The sequence below is a fragment of the Anguilla rostrata genome, chromosome 10, assembly GCF_018555375.3.
Source record: "Anguilla rostrata isolate EN2019 chromosome 10, ASM1855537v3, whole genome shotgun sequence".
Taxonomy (NCBI): domain Eukaryota; kingdom Metazoa; phylum Chordata; class Actinopteri; order Anguilliformes; family Anguillidae; genus Anguilla; species Anguilla rostrata.
In genome coordinates this window covers 8,875,545-8,901,179 of record NC_057942.1, presented here as the reverse complement: position 1 = coordinate 8,901,179, position 25,635 = coordinate 8,875,545, and the positions used below count along the sequence as shown (strand labels likewise).

Here is a 25,635-nt window from a genome sequence, read left to right as displayed (position 1 = left end):
ATTAAAGCTGTTCCGGTGGCATTTTGTTTTTGAGTAGTTGAGGGTTCCTGCTTCTTAGACCACTCTGGATATTTAATATTGTGCAGTACATACAGTACAGGAAGAATGGGCAATCTCATTTGAACTGGAATTACTGCCCTGAAATCTAGCCTTGACCAAATGTTGATTGTGTGTCAGAGTCATATTACAACCATTGAAAGTAATGTATACATTATATAAAATGTTCAGGATAATGGGATGTAAATCCAGAGGCCTTCACCACCTGCACCTGTGCTGCTGAGCTGGGCTTCATTAGCTGGCTAAACCACACTAACACCAAGCTCTAGACGGAAAACTCTCCACGTGAAACTATGCATTAGGAATCGGACATAACGGAGAGACTGTCTCAGAAGCTTATCTTAGAAAGAGAGAGAGAGAGGGGGGGAGAGAGAGAGAGAGGGAGATGAAGGAGAAAGAGAACGAGGCTTTGTAGCCGTGGAAACCGTTGCCAAGTAGCAGTGACAGATGCTTGGAAAGAGAGGGATGGAGACAGAGCAAGAAGAGGAAAGAGTCTAAGCAGTGGAAAAGTAAGGGGGAAAGGGAGAGTTGGGGAGAAAGGTAAAGAGGCAAAAGGGATAAGTGGAGGGAACATGAGAGGGACAGAACAATTATTAGTCACGTGAGAAGAAACGTGTGTGTGTGTGTGTGTGCTTGTGTGTATGGAGAATGACTACTGAAAGAAAAGTATAAATCAAAGACTCTAGTTTAGCATTTGGGCTCCTAGATAAAACAGAGTGGAAAATAGAGAGGGAGAGAGAGGCAGAGGGCGAGCAAGACAGAGCTGACGTGTCACTGCATTCATTCAAATTCCTCGCTTCTTTACTGACGTGAAAGTTTTTGAAGTGACTTTGTCAACATGATCAATAATGCATACTGTGACTTCAAAGAAGGCTGGAGGCTAAGGTCTGTTTACCTGCAGGCAGTACACACTGTCGTTGTATAGTTTCATCTGTTCACACAGTCCTTGCACTAATAAGCACGAACACGTTTGCCATCTCTTAATGAGACATCCTTTGATTCAAATATCCATTATCAACGTTCCCGAAATTGAGGCCTCTAAACAAATTGACAGAACGACACAAAATGTAACGTCCACCATCAAGAAAAATAAATGCGTTAAGTGCGGATAAAAACCAGGTTAAAGCCCGTAACCGATTAAGCGGAATGCGGTGGATTTCCCCACATAACACCGGCTTGGCTTCGGCGCCGTTTGACTGGCAGGCCACACTGCGGAGGGAGCGAGGCCGTTGGTTTGTGCTCGTGCGCATCTCTGTCTGCCGGTCTATCTCGCCCGCGCGCGGCAGCCTGCGCGGCTATTTTTATCCCACCTCACTTCGGCACGAGCAGCCATCTAAAACCCCCGAGGGAATGAAACACTGCAAGGCTTAATTGAGGGTCTCTCTCTGCATGTGTGTGCTATGTGTGTGGTATGTACGTGTGTGTGTGTGTGTCTGTGTGTGCATGCCGGCGTGTGAACGTGTGATAGAGATTCTGGTGCTTTCACACATGCACACGCACACATGCACGCACGCATATGCAAACATTCCTCTCAATGCTCGTTACTCCTCCTCTTAGCTGTCATCTTTGTTCAGTTTTTTCTTTCACATTCCTCCCCTGTCTGTCTCACTCAACCTCCCTGTCATCCTCTTCCTCCCCACCCCCCCTCCTCATCATCCACTTTAATCTTTCCTCCTTCATGGCTTGGATCTGCAGTGTGATTGGCAAAATATTTTTAAATAATGGAAAACAAATAGATCTTTCAAAACGCAGAAATGTATGGAGCACGCACAAACTAAAAAAAGAAAACCAGATCGGCAAAGGCCACTGTTTGAAGTATTGGCTATGACAGCACGCTCAGTTTCTTCAGCGACTCTGCCACAGCACTGGGCTGTAACAATAACGACATTTGTAAGATGCCATGTCCTACTGTAGATAAAACTGAAATAAAATGGGTGTCTAGCTGTGGGGTGTTGGATCATGGAGGGCATGTTTTAGAAACGTACGCGTCGGCGTCACGGAAAACACACGTGACCGTTTTTTTCTGAGGCACGTGAGAGGTTCCTCACAGTTCATATCAATTATTCCTGGGGCTCCTCAAGAGGGACTTACATAAGTGACACGGCTGCAGTCCCCCAAGGGAACACTGTGCTCTCTCTCTCCCTCCCACCCACTCCCATTCTCCTCCCATCTGCCCTCCTGAATCCTTCCTTCCCACTTTTCATCTGCCTGGTCTGGTGTGTGTGCTCTCCTCTCTCTTTCTCTCTGTCTCTCCTTTTTCGAACGCCCTCGTCCTCCGTTCTCCAACCGGCAAACTCGAATTCGCCGCCCCGGCTCGTTCAGATGCACCCGGCTGCAGTTCGGGGAGCGCCGAGCCATTTTAGGTCACACCTGCGCGTGGAGTGTGATCTCTCCAAGGGCACTTAAGATACAGCGGGTACCATCAATCACAGTGATGTCAGAAACCTGCTTTGTCATTCATCTACCGTTATCTCTCCCTTTCCCTTATGTTTTCTCTCCCTACATTGTTCTTTTCTTTTTTTTAACATTTGGCATCTCCTGTCCCATTCTGACTTTGGAATGTCCTATTCGCAGACTCAGAACAAGCACCCTCATATACAGCCCCTGGTGAGTGAAGACAACTCGCAGTTCTCCTCCGAAACACAAACTAGCCGGCTGCTTCATTTCACACTGCAGCCGCAAGCCGCGTACGCACGGACCGGGGGCAAAGGAGACCCAATCATACACATGTGCAGAGTGGGCCATGGGCTCCCTTGATGGCCAGCGGGAGTCGCTCAAGCAATGAGCACAGCTACTCGCACCGAAAGTATCCCTCCCATATCACTGGGCGACGCAAGGCCAACTGTACGCCACCCCTGCGGGGCTACCATCCAGTTGGCACAGGCCCAGGCATGGGCCGGATTAGATCCGAGAGCATGGTGCTCAGTCGTGCACCTCAAGCGGCGCGTTTACCGAATGAGCTACCCAGCAGCCCCACCCCATATTATCTCATCTCTCCCGTAATCTCTCCATCCCCTATATACTGTTTGCTTACCCCATCGATTCCAATGCCCTTAAAGGAATAAGGCACACCTACTGGTAACCTGACAGTGCAGACATCAGGGCACACATGAGGTTTAATATACACACACAGAGTGGCCACCCGTGTGCAAGGTTAGAGAACACTGTCAGCAAACCAGTGATAGACGCCCCCCCACCCCCATCCTCAAAGCTAATCATGCCCATGACCAGAGCTTTTCACTGCCTGGCCCACTCTGGCCTATTCTGTCCAAGCGCTGGGGCAAGGATCTGCTCAAATCTGAGCAGCAGGACCAGGCAAGAGAGAATATTTACACTAACGTGGGAATCAGTTATGATGTGTGCATCTCCCTTTAAGAAAAAAAAAAACACACGCAATGGACTTTACAAATCACCTTCAGCGAGGACAACTTGCACGGGTCCCTTATCTCTCAGTCTCCCTCCAATCCCTCTATAACAGAATTTAATTAAAGGGTCACACAGAAGGAGGAAAAAGAGGGCTGAAAGGGGGATGAGAGATGGATGAAGAGGAAGACAGACTGAAAGACTCAGACTCTGTACATTACTAGCAAACGTGGGTAATACAAAAAGTGAGGAGAGAGAGGAGAAAAATCAGGCACGCGCATGCACACATATGAGCGCACACGTGCACACACACAAAAACACACGCACACACAACCATACACACGCACACACACACACATCTTTCTCTATCTGTGACCATCATAGCAATAACAACTCATACCTACACCAGCAGGTAACTCTCTTTGCAAATGATTTCCAGTTAATTCCACTTTAATCCGTAAGTGGCTAATTAAATATTGAAGCCGTCTGCTAACAGGCACTGAGGGACAAACTGTCACATTCTCCATCAGCCATTCCGCTTGCTGACAGCTTAATTACAGTTCACATCGCTTCTCAGGTCCTCGTCCAACTCCGCACGTTCGTTTGACTCAGGTGGCTTGATTATATGAGGATTAAATTCACAGTCTTTAATTAGTGGAGAATCACGCTTCTCGGTTTTCAACCCGTGCTGGTCAAAGTTTACAGCACTTCTGAGTAATTCCCTTCCAATCGAAGGGCGATATTTATAGTCGTTTTTTTTTTTTTTAATTGACCGGCGGATAATGGTGGCACATTCCGAGTGCATTCCCAGAAATAAACTGGGGGGGGGGGAAATCACAGGAAAAAATGAACAGATATAATACATCTGGCCACATTGGTGTAATGACCTGGACTACTGCAGGGCAGTGAGAGAAAGAGACAGCAGGCACTGAGATTAGAATAAATCAACATACATTTAATTTATTATTTAATCTGGATTTTTTCCTCCCCCGTCTGCCTTTTTGGATATTGCCTGTGCTATACCAAGGCCCAGTGTACAGTTAAAATGGGTGGGGCCGAGGGAGGCGGCTGCCAGATACGAAAATGAGATTATACCCTTGTGGAATGACTTCCGCTCATCGCTGTGCAAATACTTTCACCATCAGCACCACTGGGACCATTATATTTGATATCAATGGCAAAGCAACACAGTGCGAAGGCCTACGTAGTCAAAACCCTTCCTGCTGGCATGAAAAATTTAAAAAAGCAATCTGTGATCTAGCTTTTACAATACCAATTAAGGGTTTTAAAATGTCAACATTTTTCTCCTTAGCGGGGATTACGTGTCAGATTTTTACACACGGTGGCTCGTGTGTATAGTTCAATTGTTCTTCAGTAGGCCTATTGCAATCCTGCATCGATTACAAAAAGATCATATTAAAGAACGTGAGCACCATCTAGTGGTTAAAAGCCAGCGCAACAAGAAATCACAGAAGGTAATTTGGTCGGTCAGGTTTAAGAAATTCATTACTGCAAGTTTCAAACTCACTCCCATATTATGGCTCCTTTCACCCAAACGAGTGCTTAATTCATCAGAGGATAATTTATATATTTAACTGATGCTTACTTTTAATTACCTCTCTCGTTAGATATGTCGCGTTTATTGATTTAGTTACCTTACTCCTAAACTAGGTTCATTTAGATTGATTTAAATTTTATCAGACTTTCCCTGTCGAGGCGGAACTGCTAAAATGTGATGTAACGTCTATATCTGACTCCGCACAGCACACACACTTTATGACGTTAACAGAGCGCAAGTGAAGCACCTAGCTACACGTCCATAACCTTGAGGACCAGAGCGCTGATCTTTCACACGAATTAAGTCTATATTAAAATTTACAACTAGCAGTAATTTGGATCTGTAATAATAATCTCTACTTTTTGTCATGCGATTGCTACCCGGTTTTCCTGTTGATACTAATGCTTTCATTCAGTTAGACACTTGCCTTTTCACTTTGGAGTTCTTCTGGTGATTCAAAAGCGTAGCACCTGCCAATCAATGATTCCACTCCCATCCATTTCGCCCACGAAATCCACATTCTAATCACGTGCAGTTTGGGATACTTTTCTTGCACTTTTCCCATCACGACGCAATCCACATTTGCAAGTTTGTCTTCCGAAAGTTTCCTTAACTGCACCTAACGGCAATAAGGCATGTAATTCTGATAACTCACGTGCAGTTGCAATAAACGGCCTTTCATTAGTAACCTCTAGCTGGTTAGCTAACGTTAGCTCTCACTACAGAAATTACAGCTGATTGCTAACCAGATGGCTGATAGCTGTAGATAGCTTAACGCTTATTAAACGTATTCTGTATTGCAGGGACCAATGACCATACGGTACGTCGTGAAGCCACCTACTTGATGGATTTTTAAAAATTCCATCAAGTCAACACGATTAGACGTTCATGGACCGGATGGGTGAGGTGGACTCTTGGGTTGGAATGTGTGAGGCACCAACCAGACCCCAAAGTGAAATGGCAAATGTCCAATTCAGGCGTGTAGTTTTCTAAATTATACGTGGTCATTTGAATTGTGGCACGAAATGACGCCAATAGCCCTGGCGAATAGTGTGTACAATTTGAAAATCTTCAAAGAGTCAATGTTCCGTGAATTTAAGACAAGTCACAAGTCACTTTCAAATGGTTTATTACTTTGCATTTCGAGAATACAAAACTGGGTGGCAAAATATTTACAGTTAATATATCTACAAATCCCGGGTAAGTGGTTTAACCCACTGAACAGAAGGGTGGAGGTGAGAAGTGAGGAAAAAAAGATGGTGGAATAGAAGTTAATTTTGGACAAGCACTACCCATTTCCCAGATGTGGCGACTATTCAGTCATAACCATGCTCCCCTGAACTCCTCAACCCACCAACCATACCAAAGTATCTTAAGCGGCCAGCCATTTTAGCAGTAAGCCACGTTCAAGCCCTTGACTGCAGGGTGCACTAAAGACATTTCATTCTACACCACTGCCTCCGCCAATATGGAACAGCTGAACGCAGTCACTGCAGCCACCAGCACTTTCCAAAGACCACACAATTTATGTCCAATTAAATGGAACAAAATGGCAGTTAAAGGCAAGAAATGTTTTTATATTTAAAAAAAAAGAAGAATCCAGAAAGAGGTGGCATTCTTAACAGCCAACCCTTCAAACAGTCAAGCTCAAATTTCAAACACCGCCCCCCCTTTCCCAAGGAAGTGCCACACCACACTCCTAATCTCTCCATCTTTTCTTCTCATTCTCCACACCACCCCACGATTATGAGGCTTCTTCATCGATCTTGGGTGCCAGGTAGTATTTGACGTGGCCCATATCGGCTATCTTGTATGCCACCACTGTGAAGAAAACAGAAAGAAAGTGCATTTGAATGGAGGCATAGTACAGTCCTCTCATTCAACAGCAATCAGTCACCACAGCCTAAATCTGTCAAAACTAAATGAATGTAACTTTTTCCTCCAGGTACATTTCAACTTAGTGCATTTGTGAGTGCTACAGGTACAAGTAAGAGATTGTCCTCATTTGGCTTAAACTGAACAGGCAAGACATTCAAAGAATCAAATAAAAATAATATAATTAGAACCCATCTGTTCGCACTTAATTTACTGCATTAAAAGAAGCCAATAAAAGCCAATTTCTCTTGTAAATTCACTGGACTATTAAAGCCAGCATCAAAGCTTAGAGGAACTGATGGCCTGGCCAACACCGTGTTCACTCTGGGGCTAACACAGCACAGCACAGTGCGGTGCTGCTTACCCAGGGGGATGTCTGCAGACATGCTGAGGGTGACCGTCTTGGAGAGGGGCGTGGCCTTGGTGAAGAAATTGAGGTAGTTGAGAGCGAAGATGAGCTGCACAGGCTCGTTCATCTCAATGGTCACCTGGAACAGGAAGAACCCGGAAATTGCCCTCGACTCAAAATCACAAGCAGAAATAGTTTTGGTCTAAATTGAGACCAAGCTGCCATTTTCATGCCTCACTGAACACGCTTCACGTATAATCCAAATAAATACCCTTACTTGAGTCACATGGTTATTAACCCCACAAGCTCAAAATCCACTGTAGTCAACAAAACGTAATCAACGGAAAAGCAAGTATCAACTGATCAAAGCATACCGGATGCCCACTAAATGTACACACTACCCACCGCTCGTCCCCCACCCCAACGGCACTCGAAATCAGGCGGGACTCACTGCGTCGTCCTCTTCGTCCACGTTGCTGGTCTGGGACAGCTTGACGTTGCCGGTGCCCAGCTCCCCGCTGGCGGAGAACATGACCCCGTCCTTGGCGCAGGAGATCATGACGGCGTCGCCGATCTGGGAGAGGTCCCGGCAGATCCGCGCAAACTCCCCCGAGGGCATCTTCACCACGCAGCTGTACTCCTGCTCCTGTGGGGGGGGGGGGGGGTAGAAAGTGGTCACGGGGGGCGCTGCCGAAACGCAGGGCGGGGTAAGGCGACGGGCTCAGGGGTGGGCGGCGCCACTTACCGGGATTCCCAGCTGCTCCACGTCCAGGTCCATCAGCTTCATCTCATAGTCGGACACTTTCTCCTGGTCTGGGGGGGGGGGGGGATCAACACTTATCAAACAGCATCGTAAGCAAATGGGAAAGGACACCAAGTCCTTATGAAAGGTAGACAAGACAAAGCACTTATGTGCTGCTGCTCGCTTCACCCGAGCCCTGATTCACATATATAGATCAACCCTAATCACAATTAGTTATACTCTGTAAATAGTGGCAGAGAGAGAGAGGGAGAAGGAAAGACTCACTCTGGGTCTCGAACACAAGAGCCAGTGTGTCTGCATTGTCCTCCGCACGCAAGGTAATGATGTCTTCATTACCTGCACACTTCAACATCTTTGACATGCTGTGGGCAGACAGATCACTTAGTTACAGGGAACAGCAACCAAATTAATCCTCCCTAGTAAACTATTTTATTTGAGTGTTTCCACACGGATTAGATATACGAGCGATGTCACAAAAGTTGATTATAACGTTAGTTTTCATTAACCATCATTACGTGAAATACACACGTACGGCTACAGTAAAATAAACTGTTCAACCTGTTCAACACAGGACCCATGGGATCACACTTTTCCCATTACGTTTTCCATATTAACGAACTCTAAATCACATCTAGCTACATATCAGTTGGAGTTTTAAAAAAAGCAGCAATAGTTTACAGCCAAACGTCACATGAACTCCCGCCAACAAGTGTACATGTATGATTGGCGCCGAAATTACGTCAGAGGCTCAATTCTAATGGCGCGTTTTCGCAGTCTCAAAGAGGGCGTACTTTGTATGAATGGCCGGGCAATCGGTAGGAACAGCGGCATGCATTATCATCAAATTTCATTCGATTAGTATTATATCTAATGTCATATAGCTAGATTATCAAGAAAAAGCATATCATACACTTTCGCGGGGTTGCGGGCATTTATATTATCAATCAAAATTACCGTAGCAAGCAAACTAACATCAGCTAAATTACACTTTCAAGCCAAGTACTGGAAGAAAAGAAAAAAAAAGAAAAAAGATTGCATGACAAATGCACAACTTGTCAGCAAACAAAAAAATTAAATCACCAGTCTACCCTCTTACCTATTCAAACTGACACCCAGAGCGAGGTTACGGTCACAGCGGTATGAATCGAATCCATCGCTGCGGAGGGTGAGTTGTACCAGGGAGACGTGAGACGAATCCATGCTCTGCAGCGAAATGCCTGAAGAACTAACGTCCCAACAAGCCTCCGTGATCAGGTCCTTCAGCGCCTCAAGAACCTTCTTAAGAATGGAACCCTGGACCAGTCTTGCCTCGAACATGATTGCACGAAGGGTCTTTTACAAGTGTAGTAAAACTATAAGGCACAAGTATTTCGTCTTCACCAATGTACTGTGATGGTGAAAATGACAGATTTTACTGCGAAACGTTTTTGAACAAGGAGCGAACAACTCTGACGCAGTCCCTTCCACTACCCGAGAAAGAATAAAATCAAACTGTTCGCGCGCGCTGTGGAGTTATTTTAATCAGCCGGCGTTCATCTTCCGTCATTTCCGTTCAGCCCATGAACTCCTCCCATAATGCCATTTTGGATCCAAGACTTGCATCTGACCATGTGTCTGACCACGACTGAGCGTATATATACAGTACATAGCATATATATCCATCTGATGTTCGTTTTGAGCCAGAATGGTCTTTATTTAATAACGATTCCAGGACTGCCCACCACTCACAGAAAAGGATGAGCAGATTGGGAGTTAGAAATAGCGCCGAAATGTATGCAGCGGTTTAAGTTCTTGGTCTTAAGCAATCGATTTTCTAATTAGCCTAGCTGCATTATTATAATTATAAAATTGTGGAGCCCCTGTAAAAATGTTTCGTTAGTTCTGTTCTGTTTTGGAACACCGAGGCTGAATAATAACGTGCTCGATTCTCCGAACTGGAGTTAAATTATATACATTCGGCAAATGTAGCTGTCATTTAGGTTATTTCACAGTTTTTTTGTGAAATAATAGTACTCGACACAATTAGAACATGCAACCTTTTGGTTTGCAGACCTTTTTTGGTATCACAAGGTGTATGCTGCATTTCTGGCCCGCTTTGATTGAGCATAATGGAATAATAATACTACTGGTACCACATTTGGCTTTACACGTATCAGGCATTATCGGTTACAGCAGGTGAACGGTGTAGTAAACCCGTCATGAACAGAACGATGTAAGTGATGCCGTTTATATAGATCCAAGAATCGTAGCCACGTGACAGCTTGGTATTGTATTGCACATACCGGAAAATGTAAGGACGAGGGTATTTGTTCTCTCAGACAAGATGTGCACAGCCCTATGTCCATAGTTGACAAAGAAAAAGCAACACTGATGGCAAATGCTGGAAATCAATTTTATGTTCTCATTTAGAAAAAAAAGCTTTCATACAGAGGCATTACATGCAAAGCATGACCCTTTACCACAGTTCTGTTTAAGCTGAAAGGAGTACCCAGAAACTAACAGATTAGTAAAAGGATGGATTACATTTTATTTTTATGTTTTTTGTCTTGACAAAAAAACACTTTGTTAGAGGGTGGATGAAAGCAGGAAGCCTTCATGGGCCTGGCAGGATGTAGCGGGACACCATGGCGAGGATGGGGGCGCCAGTGGGCACACCAGGGAAGGGGCCGGAGGAACCAGCGATGTCAATGTGGGAGTAGGGCAGGGGCTCCTCAGAGTCCACACCATGCTGAATGAGAGAGAGGGATAAGAAAGTATAATGTACACAGGAGGACACAAATGTGTGTAACGAACGAGTTACAGATCTGTCGGAGTCCGAGGTGGAATTACTTGTCCAAAGGTTTTCTTCGACAAACCGTGTCAGTGTTACCAGTCAGCTAAAGCCACAATTTCCTCTAGCCAAGGGCAACATTGTTATTTTTTTAATTTGAGGGTTGCGTCGCCAGAAAGTGTTGTCACGGTAACCTGCTATGAGACCTTTTGCTTTACCGCACCGTCACCGTGCTTCACTAGCGAACCAGCGGAGCTACGCTCGCTGCATGTGCGATGATTAAAAACATCCAAAAAAAAGGAGTTTCATGAGAAGTACCACATTGTGCTGTATTATACGGTCGGGTCCAGGAATATAATGTGTTTAATGCATTGCGCAGTGCGATAGGGCTGGATAACTTTGTTCAGGCTTAATTATGGCATTGTACACTTTCTGGAGCGACGCAGGGTTTTGTCGTGTCGGTTCTCGAACAACACCGTTTTGCCGTGTTGGTGCTGAAATAACGCGGAGATTCGCTGTGTCGGTGTTGGGGTACCTTGTCCAGCCCAGAAGACATGATGAGGAAGGCAGCGGGGGTCTGGTGTCCGCGCGGAGTCGCGCTGGACGGCAGGTTGTTGCACTGCAGGATCTCCTCGTACTCGGATTTGCCGCGGTGGAAATCGTAGTCCTCCCGACGAATCGTGGACACCTCGAACACATCACCCAGCTCCTCCCCAGCTGAATAAAAAAAGCGAAGAATTATCTTAGTGGGGTTCGTGCCATTAACACACACTTTGAGTCATAATTTTGCACAAATACTTAATTCTTTTCACAGTACCATGCAGAGTTAGTATTCACGCTGCTAAAAACATAAAGAGGCGCATTCGTGTCCCAAGCCCAACAGATAAACCAATATCCCTGCAGAGGAACCCCCCCACTGGAGAGCGCCACTTTCACAGGACAGACGCAGGGTTTGGGATTCTGCCCAGGACGTCTCCACGTCTCTCACCCTTCTGCCACTGGAGGGCGTTGTCCTCATGATGAGCAGGTCCATTATCCAGGATGATCTGAGAGAGACGGGGGAGTGTGAGAGGAAGATCGGGCCTACTATTATCATATATCATATCCATGTATTTTGCTTTGTGTGTGTTTGTTTGTTTGTATATTGTTCTATGTGGACCCCAGGAAGAGTAGCTATTACCATTTGTAACAGATAATGGGGATCCTAATAAACTAAACTAAACTAAATATCAATGCTGTTCACTGCCACTGTAAACCTTTCAGAATCACTACTATAAATACTAGTTACTGCATATTGTATGAATTAGGGTTCCATATCAACATGGCATTATTGATGATTGTTTCTCAGGAGTGTTTGCTTGTCTGTTCGTATGCGTGTTGTTGCGCTCACGGAGTAGCTGGGGCCCATGGCTCGGACGGCATGTCCAGTCAGCGTGGCGATGGTGAACAGGTGCGGAGACACCTCATTCTCTGCCTGAAACACACACACACACACACGTCAGCACCAGCAGTGTGTCTCTGTACACCAAACACCCCACAAACATCATTTGGCTTCACTCCTCTATCTGGAGCAGAGGATGGAGTGAGTGCCGCAGAGCCCAGGAGGGAAGGATAGTTGAGAAAAGGAACAGACGAGCAGAAAAGGAGCGAAAAAAATGCCATGAAATTGAAAGTCACTAACTGAACTGAATACATTACAATTGGGAATAAAGAGCACCCATGGTGCTGCTGAATAGTGTCATCCAGTAAGCGCTGGCTCTAGATATAAATATATTAATAACATTTTTTAAAAACCAAAAAATGGATGGTTTTCACCACTTGTTCTCGCACTTGCCTCTGCAATTGACTCGGGTTTTGTCTGTGACCCAGTCGATATTCTAGGTCTAGCACTGCTCTTCCAGCCTCTTTGTATTCTCTCGATGAGAGCGCCCACCAAAAAGCATCGCGGTCTAACGTCCCATTCATTGCACTCCAGCCGATTCGGTGACAGACGGAGCGTAAGGGTAAGTGTGGGTGAGAGAGAGAGAGAGAGAGAGAGAGAGAGCTGGCGCACACCTTCTCCTTCATCTCGCACAGCAGGTCGGTCATCACCATACGCCCCTCCGCGTCCGTGTTCCCCACTCGCACCCGGCGCCCGGCCCGTGACACCACCAGCTCGTCCGCCACGTAGCAGTCTGAGAGAGAGAGAGAGAGAGATTACACAGAGCGCTTTAACCCACAATGCAACCCTCATACACGGGGGAAATGTCAGGAAGTGCTTTTGTTAAGGTGAGATATCAATGTGTGGAACTGCATGCAAGACCATATAGCAGAGCCAGTGACTCTTGGGGTGTTCAGGTCTAGGGTTGACGCAGTGCTGGACACTAGTCTCTTGGTAAATGACAAGGCTAGATGTGCAGATTGACGTTTCTGTATTATTTTATGATGCATTATGTTCTTCTGAAAGGACGCAACAGAATGCATTAGCAATGCCACTGACCTGACCCAACGCTGTTCCGCACCATCGCCATGGTACCTATGACCTTGAGGTGCTTGGGCTGCAGTTCAGCCAGGACCTGTACATCAGCAGCAAAGGCACGTTGCATAAAGAGCATATTTTAATCTAACAAAGTGTGTGCGTGTGTGTGCGTGCGTTCACGTGCGTGTGTATGAACTTTAACACCGCAGATTTTAAAATGCTGTAATGAAAATGTAGCCATTTGAATGTCACTTACCAACTGACACAGAAATGTACATGTAAATGTACTCTACAGGTAGAGCAATGCCCCTTTACACCAAACAGTGCAGTAGACCCAATGGGAGAATCTTAAACACCGTCCTGGTGCACAAAGTCTGAGTATGAGGTACACACCGTAGCTGCGCACAGTCAACACGATACAGTATGGCTTGCATGAAACACTGCTAGTAAAAGAAAGAGGAAGAGGAGCGAGGAAGAGTTGGCGGGTACCTGGAAGAAGCCCGCCACGGCCGCGGCGCCGCACTTGTCCCTGTGCATGCCGGCCATGACGCCCCCGGCCTTGATGTCGGCTCCACCCGTGTCGTAGGTGATGCCCTGAGAACGGAGGGAGCGGGGCTGGCATGAGGCACGGGTTGCCAGGGCCGCTTAGACATCCACAGCCAAACTGACATCATCTGTCAGCCAAAGGCAAAACCGCAGCCAAAATAAAAGGAAATGCCCCAGATGATATTTACTCCGTAAAAAGCCATTATAGAACACAGCCAACTGGCTCCATGCGACAAACTAGTCACCAAGGAAACACAAACATGGCTACTTCTACTTGGGAGAGAGTCAATCTCGCCACTTTCGGCCAAAGTGTTTGCTTTTATTAAGTCGCCGTGATTTTAGGACGAGAGCCAGCATTGGCGGCTCAATCCCATAAATCAGTGTGAAATCGGTGACAAATCAATTTGGCTGGCAGCCTCGGCTTCTTCGGTTTTGGGAATTACCCGGCATGACAGCCTCCAAGCCTGTCTGTCATCCATCTCGCTTACCTTGCCCACCAGCATCAGCGTGCGCTTAATGGGTCCCTCCCCAGAGTACACCAGATTGATCACCCTACCCTGGTGACGAGGCACAACTGGAAGACAAAAAAAAGAAAAGAAAAAGAAAATGTTCATACCTGGTGACCCCATCTCTCTCTCAACCCCACCAACTCCTGCCCCCCTGCCCTGATGTGTTGTTTTAATACTTCTTTTTGCATTCGCAAATGGTTAAGAAATATCATTAAAAGATTCTTGCAACAACAAAAAAACAAAAAAAAAAAACAAACAAACATCCGTGTCAAAATTGGCTTGCTTTCCCCCTTGGCTAAACGGCAGGTTCAGTGGGTGGGGTTAACTGGGTGTTACGTAACAAAAACCTTAAATCCTACGTCCTTCTCCTAAAAAAAATGAAGAGACTTACAAGAAACGGGTTTTATTTCTGGAGCCCACGGGCACTGCAATATTTCAATGATCTGTACAATTAGAATTTGCAGTGCTCATTTTCGCCCAAACTTGTCGCAGAACGTGGCGGATCGGTAAGTAGGTCTACCGTCAGCTAGCGCCGATTAAATAGCTTTCAGGCTTGGACATGTGGAATCAAAGACTTTCTTCATTCAGGTGTAATGTCTGGAGTTTGACACCGCTAGAGTCTAATGTTAGCGTACAGTAGCTCAGAGTTACCACGTTTTTACGCATTGAATGATCCTCAGGTTTGACTATACGATGGTAAAGCCTAGTTTATGGTGCTTTTATTTTGTCAGGTTGTGTCAGGTTAATGCATTGGATAATGTGGTCTAACCAGCTCTAACGTAACTAGCGATGAGGAATATTTTACATATCGTCTTACAGATATGAATGTTAACGAGCGCAAGATACACACCCACCCTGTCCTTGCCTGCTGAAAGGGTCACAATAATCCTAAAGTGTTTATTACAATTTAATGGTTATCATATGGTTCAAAAAATTAAACAAATATTAAGACAATCGTCACTTCTAGGGAATATAACCACCATTTGAATCCTAAACCTTTAACTCTCTGCAATATCAGCAGGTTTGTACACCGATGTATGAATCAATAGGCCTGTCCAGGGGTGCCAACTTTTTCTGGAGATCTACATTCCTGTAGGTTTTCATTGCCACCCTAATGTGGCACACCTGATTCTACCAACTAGCCGCTCAGTGGTATCTCTAGCTGTTGAATGATGCGTGCTTTGTTAGGGTTGGAATGACGCTCGTACGGTTGAATGCGTTTGTTAGGTCGACGTGTTCATAGTTGAACGACGTGTGCTTCGTTGACCATTCCGTGAAGAACAGGGGTGCCCAGCCCTCTTCCTGGAAATCTACATTCCTGTTGGTTTTCATTGCAACCCTAATTTAGCACACCTGATGATACCAGATGGCAGCTCAACGACATCTCTAACAGCTCAATGGCATCGCTAACTGTTGAATGACGTGCACATTTTTTTAGGGTTGGAATGATGTGTGCTTCGTTAGGGTTGAGGCGAAAACGCAGGGGAATGTAGACCTGCCAGAGCAGGCGTGGGCAGCCCCGAGGGGGAGGAACGCGGACCCCGCCCGCATACCGTTGGCACAGCGGTTGACGGCGGCCAGACAGGGGTACTCCTTCTCCAGGGTCTTGAGGTCACTCACCACGCTGACCTGAGAGAGGGAGGCGAGCGTGAGAGGCGCCGTCGTCAAGGTCACCGTTAACCCAGGCGGGAAGACCACGCGGGGGCGTCGGCTCCGGTTCGTACCTGCACGGGGCTCCCCTCGAAGACGGCCTGCACGTATTCGGCCACGCGGGGCGCGGCCATGCGCTCGGGGTCAGACCCGCCGATGTCCCGGCACACCAGCCTGCGGAGAGGGAGGGCGGGGAGAGACGCCCCGATCAGGAGACGTTCGCACGGCGTCGCCGTCAGGAGGGACGGGCTCGGCGGACGCACTCACCTGCCAGCCTCAAGCGCATTGGCCAGATGGACAAGCTTCTCCCCCTCTTCATCCTTCTTCGCCCACAGGCCCAACACTGCCACCTTGTGCGGGGATGGCTTCAGCGCAGCTTCGCGAACCTCAAGAGGCTGAAATGGAAAGAAGAAAATTCTACAAAACTCTTCTCCTTTCTATCTAAAACAAGCGCTTTCTTTTTTGTCATGACCTCCCAAATTGTTTTTGTCCCAGGTCTCGAAGTTTGGTCAAGACATTAATTAATTTCAGGAACCACTGAGGTTCCCGTTATTTCCGAGAACAGATGGTTCCAGAACCTTTCAGTGCAACGGAAAAAGGCCATAAGAGAACAGGAGGAGCCTGGTCCTCTCACCATGTACAGTGCATGCAGAGCACCGAGAGCAGCCACCAGGGGTCCGTTTTCATAGCTGCGGTGAGGGGGACACACCAGCAGAGGGCGCTGCATACCAGCTTTCAATGCCCTAGAAAGAGAATTTTTACATGTAAAACTGAACCGCATAGGCAGAACTACACAGGCAGAAAGAACACAGTGCGACACGACAGACCTTCTGATCCCGTTGCCAGCAGCGTCGCTGAACCTCCTGACATCATCATAGTCCCGATTGACAGGCCCGGTGGAGGCGTAGACCAATCGGTTTCCCGGGAGGCCTGGCGCCTTCACCAGCACCACCTCCTCATTGAAAGCACTGTCCACCTGTCACAGAGAAGAACAGGTTGAAGGGTGGGCAGAAAAAGACAAACTTAACACAGGACAAGCATGTGAACTCACACATATACACAGTATTTCGTCCTAATGTTGTAGCTTGTATTTCCCACCTAGTTTGACTTAGCAAAGGCTAGGTCAGAATAATGCTCACTGCATGAACTGGACTGTGTTCTTGGCTATGAATAACTGTACGAAATGAGTATTGTACCTTATTGAACATGTGTTTTGTAGTTCTTCCAATGACCTTGATAATGCCATTTGTAATGTATATGCGCATGTGAGCGAGTATTACTCACAGAGCTGTAGTCCTGCAGTGGTGCCTGAAGACATTCCAGCTCACTGGGCAGCTTGTCAAAACCCGGGGCCACCAGAACTATGCCATCGAAGCTGAGAGAATCACACAGACTGTTACTCAGCGGAGTGTTGAGTAGGACGGAAAAGCAAAAGAAAGCAGGACGGACTGTCCACACCAGTTCAAACAGACAAAATTCTGGAAAGACATTAAAATCCAGTCCCCAAATACTCACTTATCATCGTTGCAGCTGGTGGTGTGCACAATCGGCTGGACACTGCGGAGAGGGGAAGGGAGTCATGACAGGGTTTTTAAACCGGCACACTGAACTGAACATGGTTTTACACATTTAGACAATTCACACAGAAATGGCAGACCATCCACTGCAGATTAAAATCCAGGACCACATTCTCCGATGCTGTGTTCAGTCCTGCAGAACTTCCCATTACAAAATTTAACTGCTTAACATGCATACGTATGCATTGCTCTTTCTGGTAAAAAGTTATTTAATAGTCTTTCTTAACCAATAAATCAAGTAGACATACATATTACATTTGTGCAACATTATCTCCCATCTGAAACATGAGATTCATAATTTTCAACACTAGATCTTAATTCCTCGATCAGTGGATTGGACATGATAGCATGTTTTAAACCTGTTCGGAAATGGGTACCTACAGCAGGTATGAACACGTTAATCTAATTCCACTTGTACATTTTCCTGTGAGATAACTCAGATTGGTCTACCCTCCTGGGCATGTACAAAAAACGTGGAAATTCAGCTCATTTTATCATTAGCTGTACACTGAGAACATTGACCTAAGGGATATCATGCCCTCCAGCACTGATGGAATCATTTCGCAGATCTCCGACATGTTCTGTCATTAACTCAGGGGTGCCCAATCCTGTTCCTGGAGATAAACCATCCTGTAGGTTTTCACACCAACGTGAAGAAAGCACACCTCATTCTACAGCTAGAGATCTTGTCAAGCTGCCAATTTGTAGAATCAGGTGTGCCAAATTAGGGTTGAAAGGAAAACCTTGGGCAGCCCTGAATTAACTATAAAACTGAAGCAGGCAACATTACCGTTATTCTGGTCAATTTTACAAGCACGCTGGGGAAATAAGTCACCCATAAAAGTCAATGGTCAAATGTGAATCTATCCTTCTCTCAGTCCCTCTGGGATTGAGAAATGTCTGCGGTTTCTCCACAACACTGTAAACCTAACGCCTGAAACTGGTGAACATTTTCTATAAATTGCTCATTGATGAGATAATTCATAGGACCCATGGTAAAATTGTCTTGCTTTTAAGTAGTGCTCTCCCCACGCCGACTACTGCCTTATGGCAGGGTGTGGAAACAAATTCTGTATAAAAACAAAACACATGTATTAACGATAGTATTACACAAAACTATAAACGAACAAGTTCTAAGTATTTTCGCTCGTACACAGTAAAATGTTCATTGTTAATGCATCTCTAACACAGTACAGGTGTCCAATAGGAACCATATGTACTAAGACCCGTATGTACCGAGAGTTGATTTACCACCTAATTTCTATGTATTATGTAATCGCTGGTGGTATTATTAGGATGGGTCGTCGTGACTTGGAACGAAGTGTTTTTTTGTTTTTGCTTTTTTAGTTTCGCTTCCACGTACCCATTTTCCGTTCCAAAAAAACGACGAAAAAACTCACATTAGCCAACCACAATCTGTACTTGTTTGTGCAATTATATAGGTTGTGAATAGAGACGAAAACATAGAAAAAGTAAATATTATAAAACATAAATGAATATAAAGAGGTCACTGGATTTTCTTTGAATGCAAGTCGCCCCTAATTCGTTTAATTTACGTTTTGAATTGTATGCATCATCAGGAAATGAATAAACTAGTTTATGACATTTTTCAGCATCCAGTTAGCTGGCATGCTAGGAAGAATTCCCTTCTAAATAAAATTAATCTCAAGTCGTTGGATGAGTCAAGAAACCCATTGATAATGGTTTACATGTGCCCATTTATAGCATAACAATGCCAATTGGTTGTCGACTTCTTACCTTACTAGTTCCATCTCTACCCGTCTTCCAAGCACTCTTCCAAGAGTCGCCGCTTTTCTGCAAGTAGTAAGTCAGCTGACAGCCTATTATAACCCTGGCTCCGAGCGTTTGTTCACATGACCCGGCTGCGATGCTTCTGGGGAATTGAAGTTTACTTCTTAGAAGAATAATGAGATATTGCCTATTATGTTTTAACCAAGGCTCAAATGGCTCGGCAAACGATTTTGTTTTCATTTTAAAAAATGTATAAATGATACTCCGTTACTCAACACATTGCACCGATGAAGATAATCACAAAAAAAAAATTAATCTACGAGGACATCAGAAGGACTACAAATGTCAAACCAGGAAGTACGACTTCTTGCAAGGTGATCGGGTGTCATAATCGTTAGTTCAAGGTACACTCAAACCGGAGATTTCGCTGAGCATACTATTTTGCATGACTATGAAATGCTATATAGCGGAACTACTTAATTTCTACACCAGCTAATTTAGCATTTGTAATAATTGCTAATGAATATTCTGAGGAATGGTACAAGTACATTTCATGGCCAGCTAACGTTCTTTTAAGATCGCTTGTATTATGCGAAGCTACACAAACAGGTAGGATATAACTGCGCTTGTCTTAAAATGACACAAGTAACTATCCAGTTTATTCAATAATTTAGCTAGGAGTCTTATGTCTCGTTGTCGTGATACAGTAGAGATGTCTGATAACTGTAGCTTGGCTGAGCTTGATTTACGGGGTTGAAACAACGTGGTGGTTTTACTACGCACGAGCATCTGCCCCTTAGATAAGATGCCAGCGTGAAAGTCCAGTTATCGGCTCGCGATTATTTTATCTCTCGTTATCAGCCAACTCTTATTCTGCTTTATTAGGATCCTGTTGCCTATTTTATTACTATTAATGTTCGTATTCATTGTGTACGCACACTGAATAAAAAGTAATTAATTTTATGTTTATGATCTGTGGAAGGATGTCTTAAAATGCTAGTTTTTGACTTGAATTGGAAGCTGGTTGTTTAAAAGTTTTATTTGGGCTCTGTAAATGTTCATCCATTTGTCGCCTACTAGATTCATGTGGTCTGTGCTTTACTCGTCGATGCATTTTTTGCATAATCTCTCCAATCTCTTATTCAGTAGATGAGACTACCAATCCGCTCCTTGGTGAGCTCCTGGAGACTTGGTAAAAGCTCGCCTGCAGATATTGTGAGACGGGGCCTGAGTGGCGGAACCATGCGGTTAGTCCAGTTCTGTCGTCATAGCGAAGAAGGGACGGTAAGAGTTGGAGTACAGCTCGATGCGGGACAGGGTGTTGTTGACCTAAGAGGCTTTGACTCCTCGCTGCCCAACACCATGAGGGAATTCCTTCAGACGGGGGATAGGGGCATGGAACAGGCACGCAGGTATTTCATCTGTCTTCACATAGATGGCACACTGACTCTGAAATGCCGTTAAGATTGTCAGATTGACACACGCTGACATTCATTAACTCAGACTTGGCTAGATTCACTTCCACACACAGGAGCTGATAAAGCCAAAGAAATAGCCTACTCTCCAAAAAAAAGATTTTTTCAATGCTATGTTTAACTGTTACCAGTTAGGCAATATGAGTTGACACAGGAACACCGTGATAAATGGAGAAAAGCAGTTTCCCCCACGTAGATGTTCAACGTGTGATTGTCCTTTCTCAGAGCACTGTCCAGTGGTCAATGTGTGGTCTCCCTGTCTGAGTTGAGGCTGCTGCCGCCGGTGACAGCCCCGGAAAAGGTGGTGTGCGTGGGCATGAACTACCGCGACCACTGCCTCGAGCAGAACGCCCCCATCCCCAAAGAGCCAATCATCTTCAGCAAGTTCCCCAGCGCCATCACCGGTCCGTATGATGACATTACGCTGCCTGAGGAGAGCAAGGTGATCTGGGATAGGTCCAGTTTTGCTGAAGGCCTCACAGTCTGCATAGTTTACTATTTTTTACACACTGTTCAGTGTCACTTTTATATCAACTACAAACTATAATAATTTACACCCTTTGTTCTATTAACCAAATGTATGCTGTTGAGGCCTGTAAACTGGTACACAATTAGCAAGTGCTTTAAAGTCCCCTACCCTTTCCCCTACATTTGTGCATGCACCCTGTTCTACAAAGACAATGCAAAAATGGGAAAGGAATGACGGTCGTTTCTGTCCTTCTGATTAAAGGAGGTTGACTGGGAGGTGGAGCTGGCGTTCGTGATCGGCCAGAAAGGAAAGCACATCAAGGTGAGTGCACGCCAGGCTTAGTACTGCTGATTCTGTACTGATGTGGAGTGCTTGTCATAATCTTTCTGAGCTACCAACAGTCCTAAGCCATGTCTCTTGGTACGCTCATCCCAGGAGAAAGAGGCTCTCTCCTATGTGGCAGGATTCACAGTAGCCAATGACGTCAGCGCACGCGACTGGCAGATGCATCGTAATGGGAAGCAGTGGCTGCTGGGAAAAACATTTGACAGCTTCTGCCCATTAGGCCCCGCCCTAGTCACTACTGCTGCTCTTAAGGGTAAGAGGTGGGGGCGGGTGATAGCGATTGTGACTGTGATTGCAGACTAGGGGGGTAACATTTTCAAATTCCACTCAAAAGGGCACTTTTGGACTGACAGGGCAAAGTGGCAGGGGCTTGAGCTACAGTTGGGCCCCACCTCCAGATGTTCCTGTGTACAGGGACAGGAGAGGGCGAGGGGAGAGGGGGGGCATTAGTGCAGCAAACAGGAGAGTCTAAGGTGCAGGCACAGGGAATCTGAGCGTGGGCATCGTTTCCCATTCATTTCCAGATCCGCACAACCTGGCGATCCGTTGCCGTGTCAATGGAGACACAGTCCAGGACAGCAACACTAATCAGATGATCTTCAAGACAGAGCAGCTTGTGGCTTGGGTCTCACAGTGAGTGCCAGATGCGCCAGAGCGTCCCTGTTGTGTCACGCGTTTCTCAGACTTTGTCCACCTGATGATAAAAATGGTAGGTTCTGTCAGCCACAGTCTACAGGTTGGTGCTACGCTGATCTGTGACGTTTTGCAAAGAAACACTGTGTTACATTACATACTGGTGTGGCTACTTGACTGGGGCTGTGCGTCTGCATATCGGAGGTTACCATGGGGTTTTTGACACTGCACTTTTTCCTGTGTGGTGCTGCAGGTTCGTGACGCTGTGTCCGGGCGACGTCTTCCTGACGGGGACTCCTCCCGGGGTGGGCGTGTTCCGGAACCCTCCGGTCTTCCTCAAGGTGATCACGAGCGCGGCACACACACCCCGGCTCCCTCTCTCAGAGAAAAAGCCTCTCGCACGCCCGCTTGCTGCCAGCAACGTCAGTGAGCGCTGCTGCGTATTTGCACTCTAAGCCTCACACCACGGAGAGCTCGTCGCCAAATTAAATCTGCGATTAGGCAAATGACTCGTGTAATTACTTCTCATTAATGTATATCCATCTTTGGGATGTGTACAGATGTATGTATACTCAGTCTCCCGCAGGATAAAGGCTTCAGCTTACCAAATGGATAATCTATATATGGAAAATGTCAATGCTACTTAAAATGGAGCCAATTAATTCTACGGTAATTCACTAAATGCATTTCGTTGAGCTTATAGTGTGTCTTTAAAGAGATCCTCAGCCGGAAAAATGAGCTAAAAATGCAGATCATGAATAAAATAAAATTCTCATTTGGTTCTTGTTTCAAAGTGACTTAAAAAAAAAAAAGATTTCAAATGCGGGGGCCTTTGTTTATAAACACAACTGAGCAATGCGCTTTCCGACTGCAAGCTCCTTTTTTTGAACGGGCAGTTGACTGTTCTTGCTATCCAGGAATCTGGGTTTTTAGTCGTTGTTTTGATTTAAACCGAGGCATTTCGGGTGAATACACCAGCGCAAACCACCAGCGCAAACCAGCAACCTTGAAAACCACACCATTGGATGCAGTGAAGTGTCAATGCCCTTTCAAACAAAAACTTTTGAGCCGGAGAGCCAACAAGCCCACAGCACACTTGCCTTACTGTGTTTGTAAAAAAATAAGCAACAAAAAAGTAAGCAATTTCGAAATAAACGACATGACACATTTATCATTTTCTGTGTTTTGTTGGGGGTTTGAAGATGATAAAATGTATTTTTTCTCTCCCTAAACAAAGAATTTTGTGCTTTTTTTCAGAGAGGTGATGTGGTGGAGTGCGAAATCGATGAGATTGGACTCATTCGTAACACAGTAATCTGACTGGCAGAAACACAACTGTTCCCTCTCTGTCCTTTCAACATTTCCTGCAAAACTGGGGTCATTATGGTGAGGGGTTTTTTTTTGTTGCTAGGTTTTGTTTATTTTATAACACGGTCATACCACTTAAAATGCATTTAATATAAATTTCGGCAGTGCAGAGGCAAGCTTCTTCTGCTGCAACAAAACCAGCCCACAAGAGTTTGTACTGAATTCTAAATGTCTCGGGTGAATTTGTATGTAAATCCAACTGTCTCATTGAGCGGCTGGGGTAATTGTTTTTATTTCTTTCACGCTGCGGCAGGGATTATTTTTCCAAACCTTCTCCCTCGACTGCATCGTCAGCACATTCGCTCACTTATCAAGTTGTGTGGGGTTGACAGCCACCTCAACCTGAAGGACCACATGAGAGGCGGTGTAGTGCGCCAAGACGCTTGAGTGCAGAGTGCAGCCACGGGTTAATGATTCACAGGGGAGGATTACAGCCGCGCCATTCACGGAGGGCTACAGACAGCAGACAGCTGTCCCCTGAACACAGCACCATGTGTTTCAAATGCATCGCCTGCCGCAGTCACTCTAATTTCCAACTTGTTCAAATCTACAGTAATTTTTTAAAATGGCTGATTCCTGGTGGAGTGGCATGTTTTTAGTCATAAAGCGAGCAGACATGCTCCAGCAATTATAATTATAATGCTCACCCATCAGCCACTCTGACGCAGCTGACACCTCTATCCTGCCATTAGCTTCTAATGCCCATTAGCGATGAACAGGACAGCACACAGCAACCCTTCATTACTTGTCAGCGCTTCCTAACTGCACGTCTCTTTCAGTGACACCTATGCATTTCTCCAGCTCCCCGATGCTTCTATTTCTTCGACTTAATTGATACCTTGAATTAACTTGACCGTGTTTCCACCAGTGACCTGGCTTTCCCCCACTATTCTTCAGTTTTTTTGTTTTAACATGTTTTTGAACTTTTCAGCTTTATTGGATAGAACAGTGTAGAGAGACAGGAAGAACAGGGAAGAGAGAGGGAGAGACGTGCGACAAAGGGTCGCGCGGTCAGGATTCGAACCGCCGACGTCGCGGCTCGTAACGAGCATGCGGACAGTGCTGCACAGGCTACGCCACGAGACACCCCCAGATTTTAAATTTTGTCAGGTTTAAATCTCTTGGTTATTTTATCACGCCTTTTTAAAAGGATCCCTGGAGACGGAACAAACAAAAATGTTGAGAATGGTGCATTAACAACGTCTCAAATGTGGTTATCATTTTGAAATGACTTGCTTTTGTGTTAGATGCATTTAAAAAGGCTTCAGTCTGTTTGGCTTTGAAATCTCCCCTTTTCAGGGGCCGCTTATCCTAGAGTGATATGTAATCAGTTTTCAATCAGGAACCAAATTTCTCTGCATTTTAGTTCATGCTTTTTACAGTGGAAGCTGCCTTAATGCATTTCCTAATGCAATCATTATAGATTTAAAGATGACATAAGATGTTGAACACAAAATTAACATAATGGTGCAAGTCTTTGTCTATATTTTGCCCTTGAACATTAACGGCTCTGAAATGACTCTCTTATAAGTAATCCAAGACTAACTCACACTAACAATAAGGTTTTATTTCTTTTATTTGAAAATAAAGCAGAAAAATAAAAAATAAAAAGACTGTTCATAGCAGCTTGGAGATTCTATGAAATAAAACCCATTTAAATGCAGAGTATCTTCCAGAAAGAGCTGGGGGCAGTTGAAGAATACTTTGAAGTAGCAAGTCAGTTAACAGGGCACAGCTGCCTTGGTTAAAGAAATGTAAGCTTGCTAAGGAATGTTACCTTTTGAGTTTTTTTTTTGTGTGTGCGCGCCTTTTACACATTGTACCACTAGGTGGCAGAAGTACTTTGAAATGTGCCAATAAAATGAATAAAGAGGGCTGGGTTGTCCAGAGCTTTGAATGTCCAGTTTTGTGACAAAATCTGAAATGATAATCGATGGAAGGTTTCCTGCATACTAGAATTTAGGAGTTCTTGGTTTGGACTGTTTTCCCAATGTACACTCTCTACAGTACTCCCATTAGTGAACTAAAATATGACCCTGTGACCCATAAAGGAAGTGCAGCTTTCAACCACAGAACTAAACTTTGTACACAAGTGTGGACAATAGCAGTAAGATAATA

The 25,635-nt window shown here is 45.3% G+C and overlaps 3 protein-coding genes across 6 annotated transcripts; 1 reads left to right on the top strand and 2 right to left on the bottom strand.

The window, feature by feature from the left end:
* Positions 1 to 6,090: 6,090 nt before the first annotated feature.
* Positions 6,091 to 9,472, bottom strand: LOC135264893 (proliferating cell nuclear antigen). Its single transcript, XM_064353886.1, has 6 exons — positions 9,062 to 9,472; positions 8,230 to 8,327; positions 7,948 to 8,015; positions 7,654 to 7,848; positions 7,218 to 7,341; positions 6,091 to 6,799 (listed from the first exon to the last, which is right to left on the bottom strand). Exons 1-6 carry the CDS (start codon positions 9,280 to 9,282, stop codon positions 6,723 to 6,725), a joined length of 783 nt encoding a protein of 260 aa, XP_064209956.1. The 5' UTR covers positions 9,283 to 9,472; the 3' UTR covers positions 6,091 to 6,722.
* An 866-nt stretch (positions 9,473 to 10,338) lies between these two features.
* Positions 10,339 to 19,364, bottom strand: zgc:152830 (uncharacterized protein LOC767682 homolog). The gene is made up of 16 exons (XM_064353881.1): positions 19,234 to 19,364; positions 17,414 to 17,455; positions 17,183 to 17,273; positions 16,726 to 16,874; positions 16,533 to 16,641; positions 16,166 to 16,293; positions 15,973 to 16,072; positions 15,802 to 15,877; positions 14,228 to 14,313; positions 13,683 to 13,787; positions 13,215 to 13,290; positions 12,791 to 12,909; positions 12,126 to 12,209; positions 11,724 to 11,781; positions 11,271 to 11,452; positions 10,339 to 10,693 (listed from the first exon to the last, which is right to left on the bottom strand). The coding sequence occupies exons 1-16, from the start codon at positions 19,245 to 19,247 to the stop codon at positions 10,559 to 10,561; spliced, it is 1,554 nt and encodes a 517-aa protein (XP_064209951.1). The 5' UTR covers positions 19,248 to 19,364; the 3' UTR covers positions 10,339 to 10,558.
* Positions 19,365 to 19,501: 137 nt separating this feature from the next.
* Positions 19,502 to 25,392, top strand: fahd2a (fumarylacetoacetate hydrolase domain containing 2A). Of its 4 annotated transcripts, none has more exons than XM_064353884.1 (8): positions 19,502 to 19,631; positions 20,377 to 20,639; positions 20,928 to 21,144; positions 21,433 to 21,492; positions 21,607 to 21,769; positions 22,041 to 22,149; positions 22,403 to 22,490; positions 23,407 to 25,392. In XM_064353884.1, exons 2-8 carry the CDS (start codon positions 20,377 to 20,379, stop codon positions 23,467 to 23,469), a joined length of 963 nt encoding a protein of 320 aa, XP_064209954.1. In that variant the 5' UTR covers positions 19,502 to 19,631; the 3' UTR covers positions 23,470 to 25,392. The 4 variants fall into 4 exon arrangements, with proteins under 4 accessions (XP_064209954.1, XP_064209953.1, XP_064209952.1 ...); XM_064353883.1 differs by having other exon boundaries at positions 19,596 to 19,836; XM_064353882.1 differs by having other exon boundaries at positions 19,596 to 19,836; positions 20,374 to 20,639.
* Positions 25,393 to 25,635: the final 243 nt, after the last annotated feature.

Excerpts from the sequence above, each read along its gene's own strand:
- zgc:152830 (XM_064353881.1), bottom strand. Across the intron at positions 16,294-16,532 it reads CTCTGCATGCACTGTACATG|CCTCTTGAGGTTCGCGAAGC; the intron begins GTGAGAGGACCA and ends TTTCCATTTCAG. Across the intron at positions 12,210-12,790 it reads TGTGCGAGATGAAGGAGAAG|GCAGAGAATGAGGTGTCTCC; the intron begins GTGTGCGCCAGC and ends TGTGTGTTTCAG.
- fahd2a (XM_064353884.1), top strand. The coding sequence starts at position 20,377 with ATGAGACTACCAATCCGCTCCTTGGTGAGCTCCTGGAGACTTGGTAAA. Across the intron at positions 20,640-20,927 it reads GGCATGGAACAGGCACGCAG|AGCACTGTCCAGTGGTCAAT; the intron begins GTATTTCATCTG and ends GTCCTTTCTCAG. Across the intron at positions 21,493-21,606 it reads AGAAAGGAAAGCACATCAAG|GAGAAAGAGGCTCTCTCCTA; the intron begins GTGAGTGCACGC and ends CGCTCATCCCAG.
- LOC135264893 (XM_064353886.1), bottom strand. The coding sequence starts at position 9,282 with ATGTTCGAGGCAAGACTGGTCCAGGGTTCCATTCTTAAGAAGGTTCTT. Across the intron at positions 8,016-8,229 it reads TCTTGTGTTCGAGACCCAGA|ACCAGGAGAAAGTGTCCGAC; the intron begins GTGAGTCTTTCC and ends CCCCCCCCCCAG. Across the intron at positions 7,849-7,947 it reads TGGAGCAGCTGGGAATCCCG|GAGCAGGAGTACAGCTGCGT; the intron begins GTAAGTGGCGCC and ends CCCCCCCCACAG.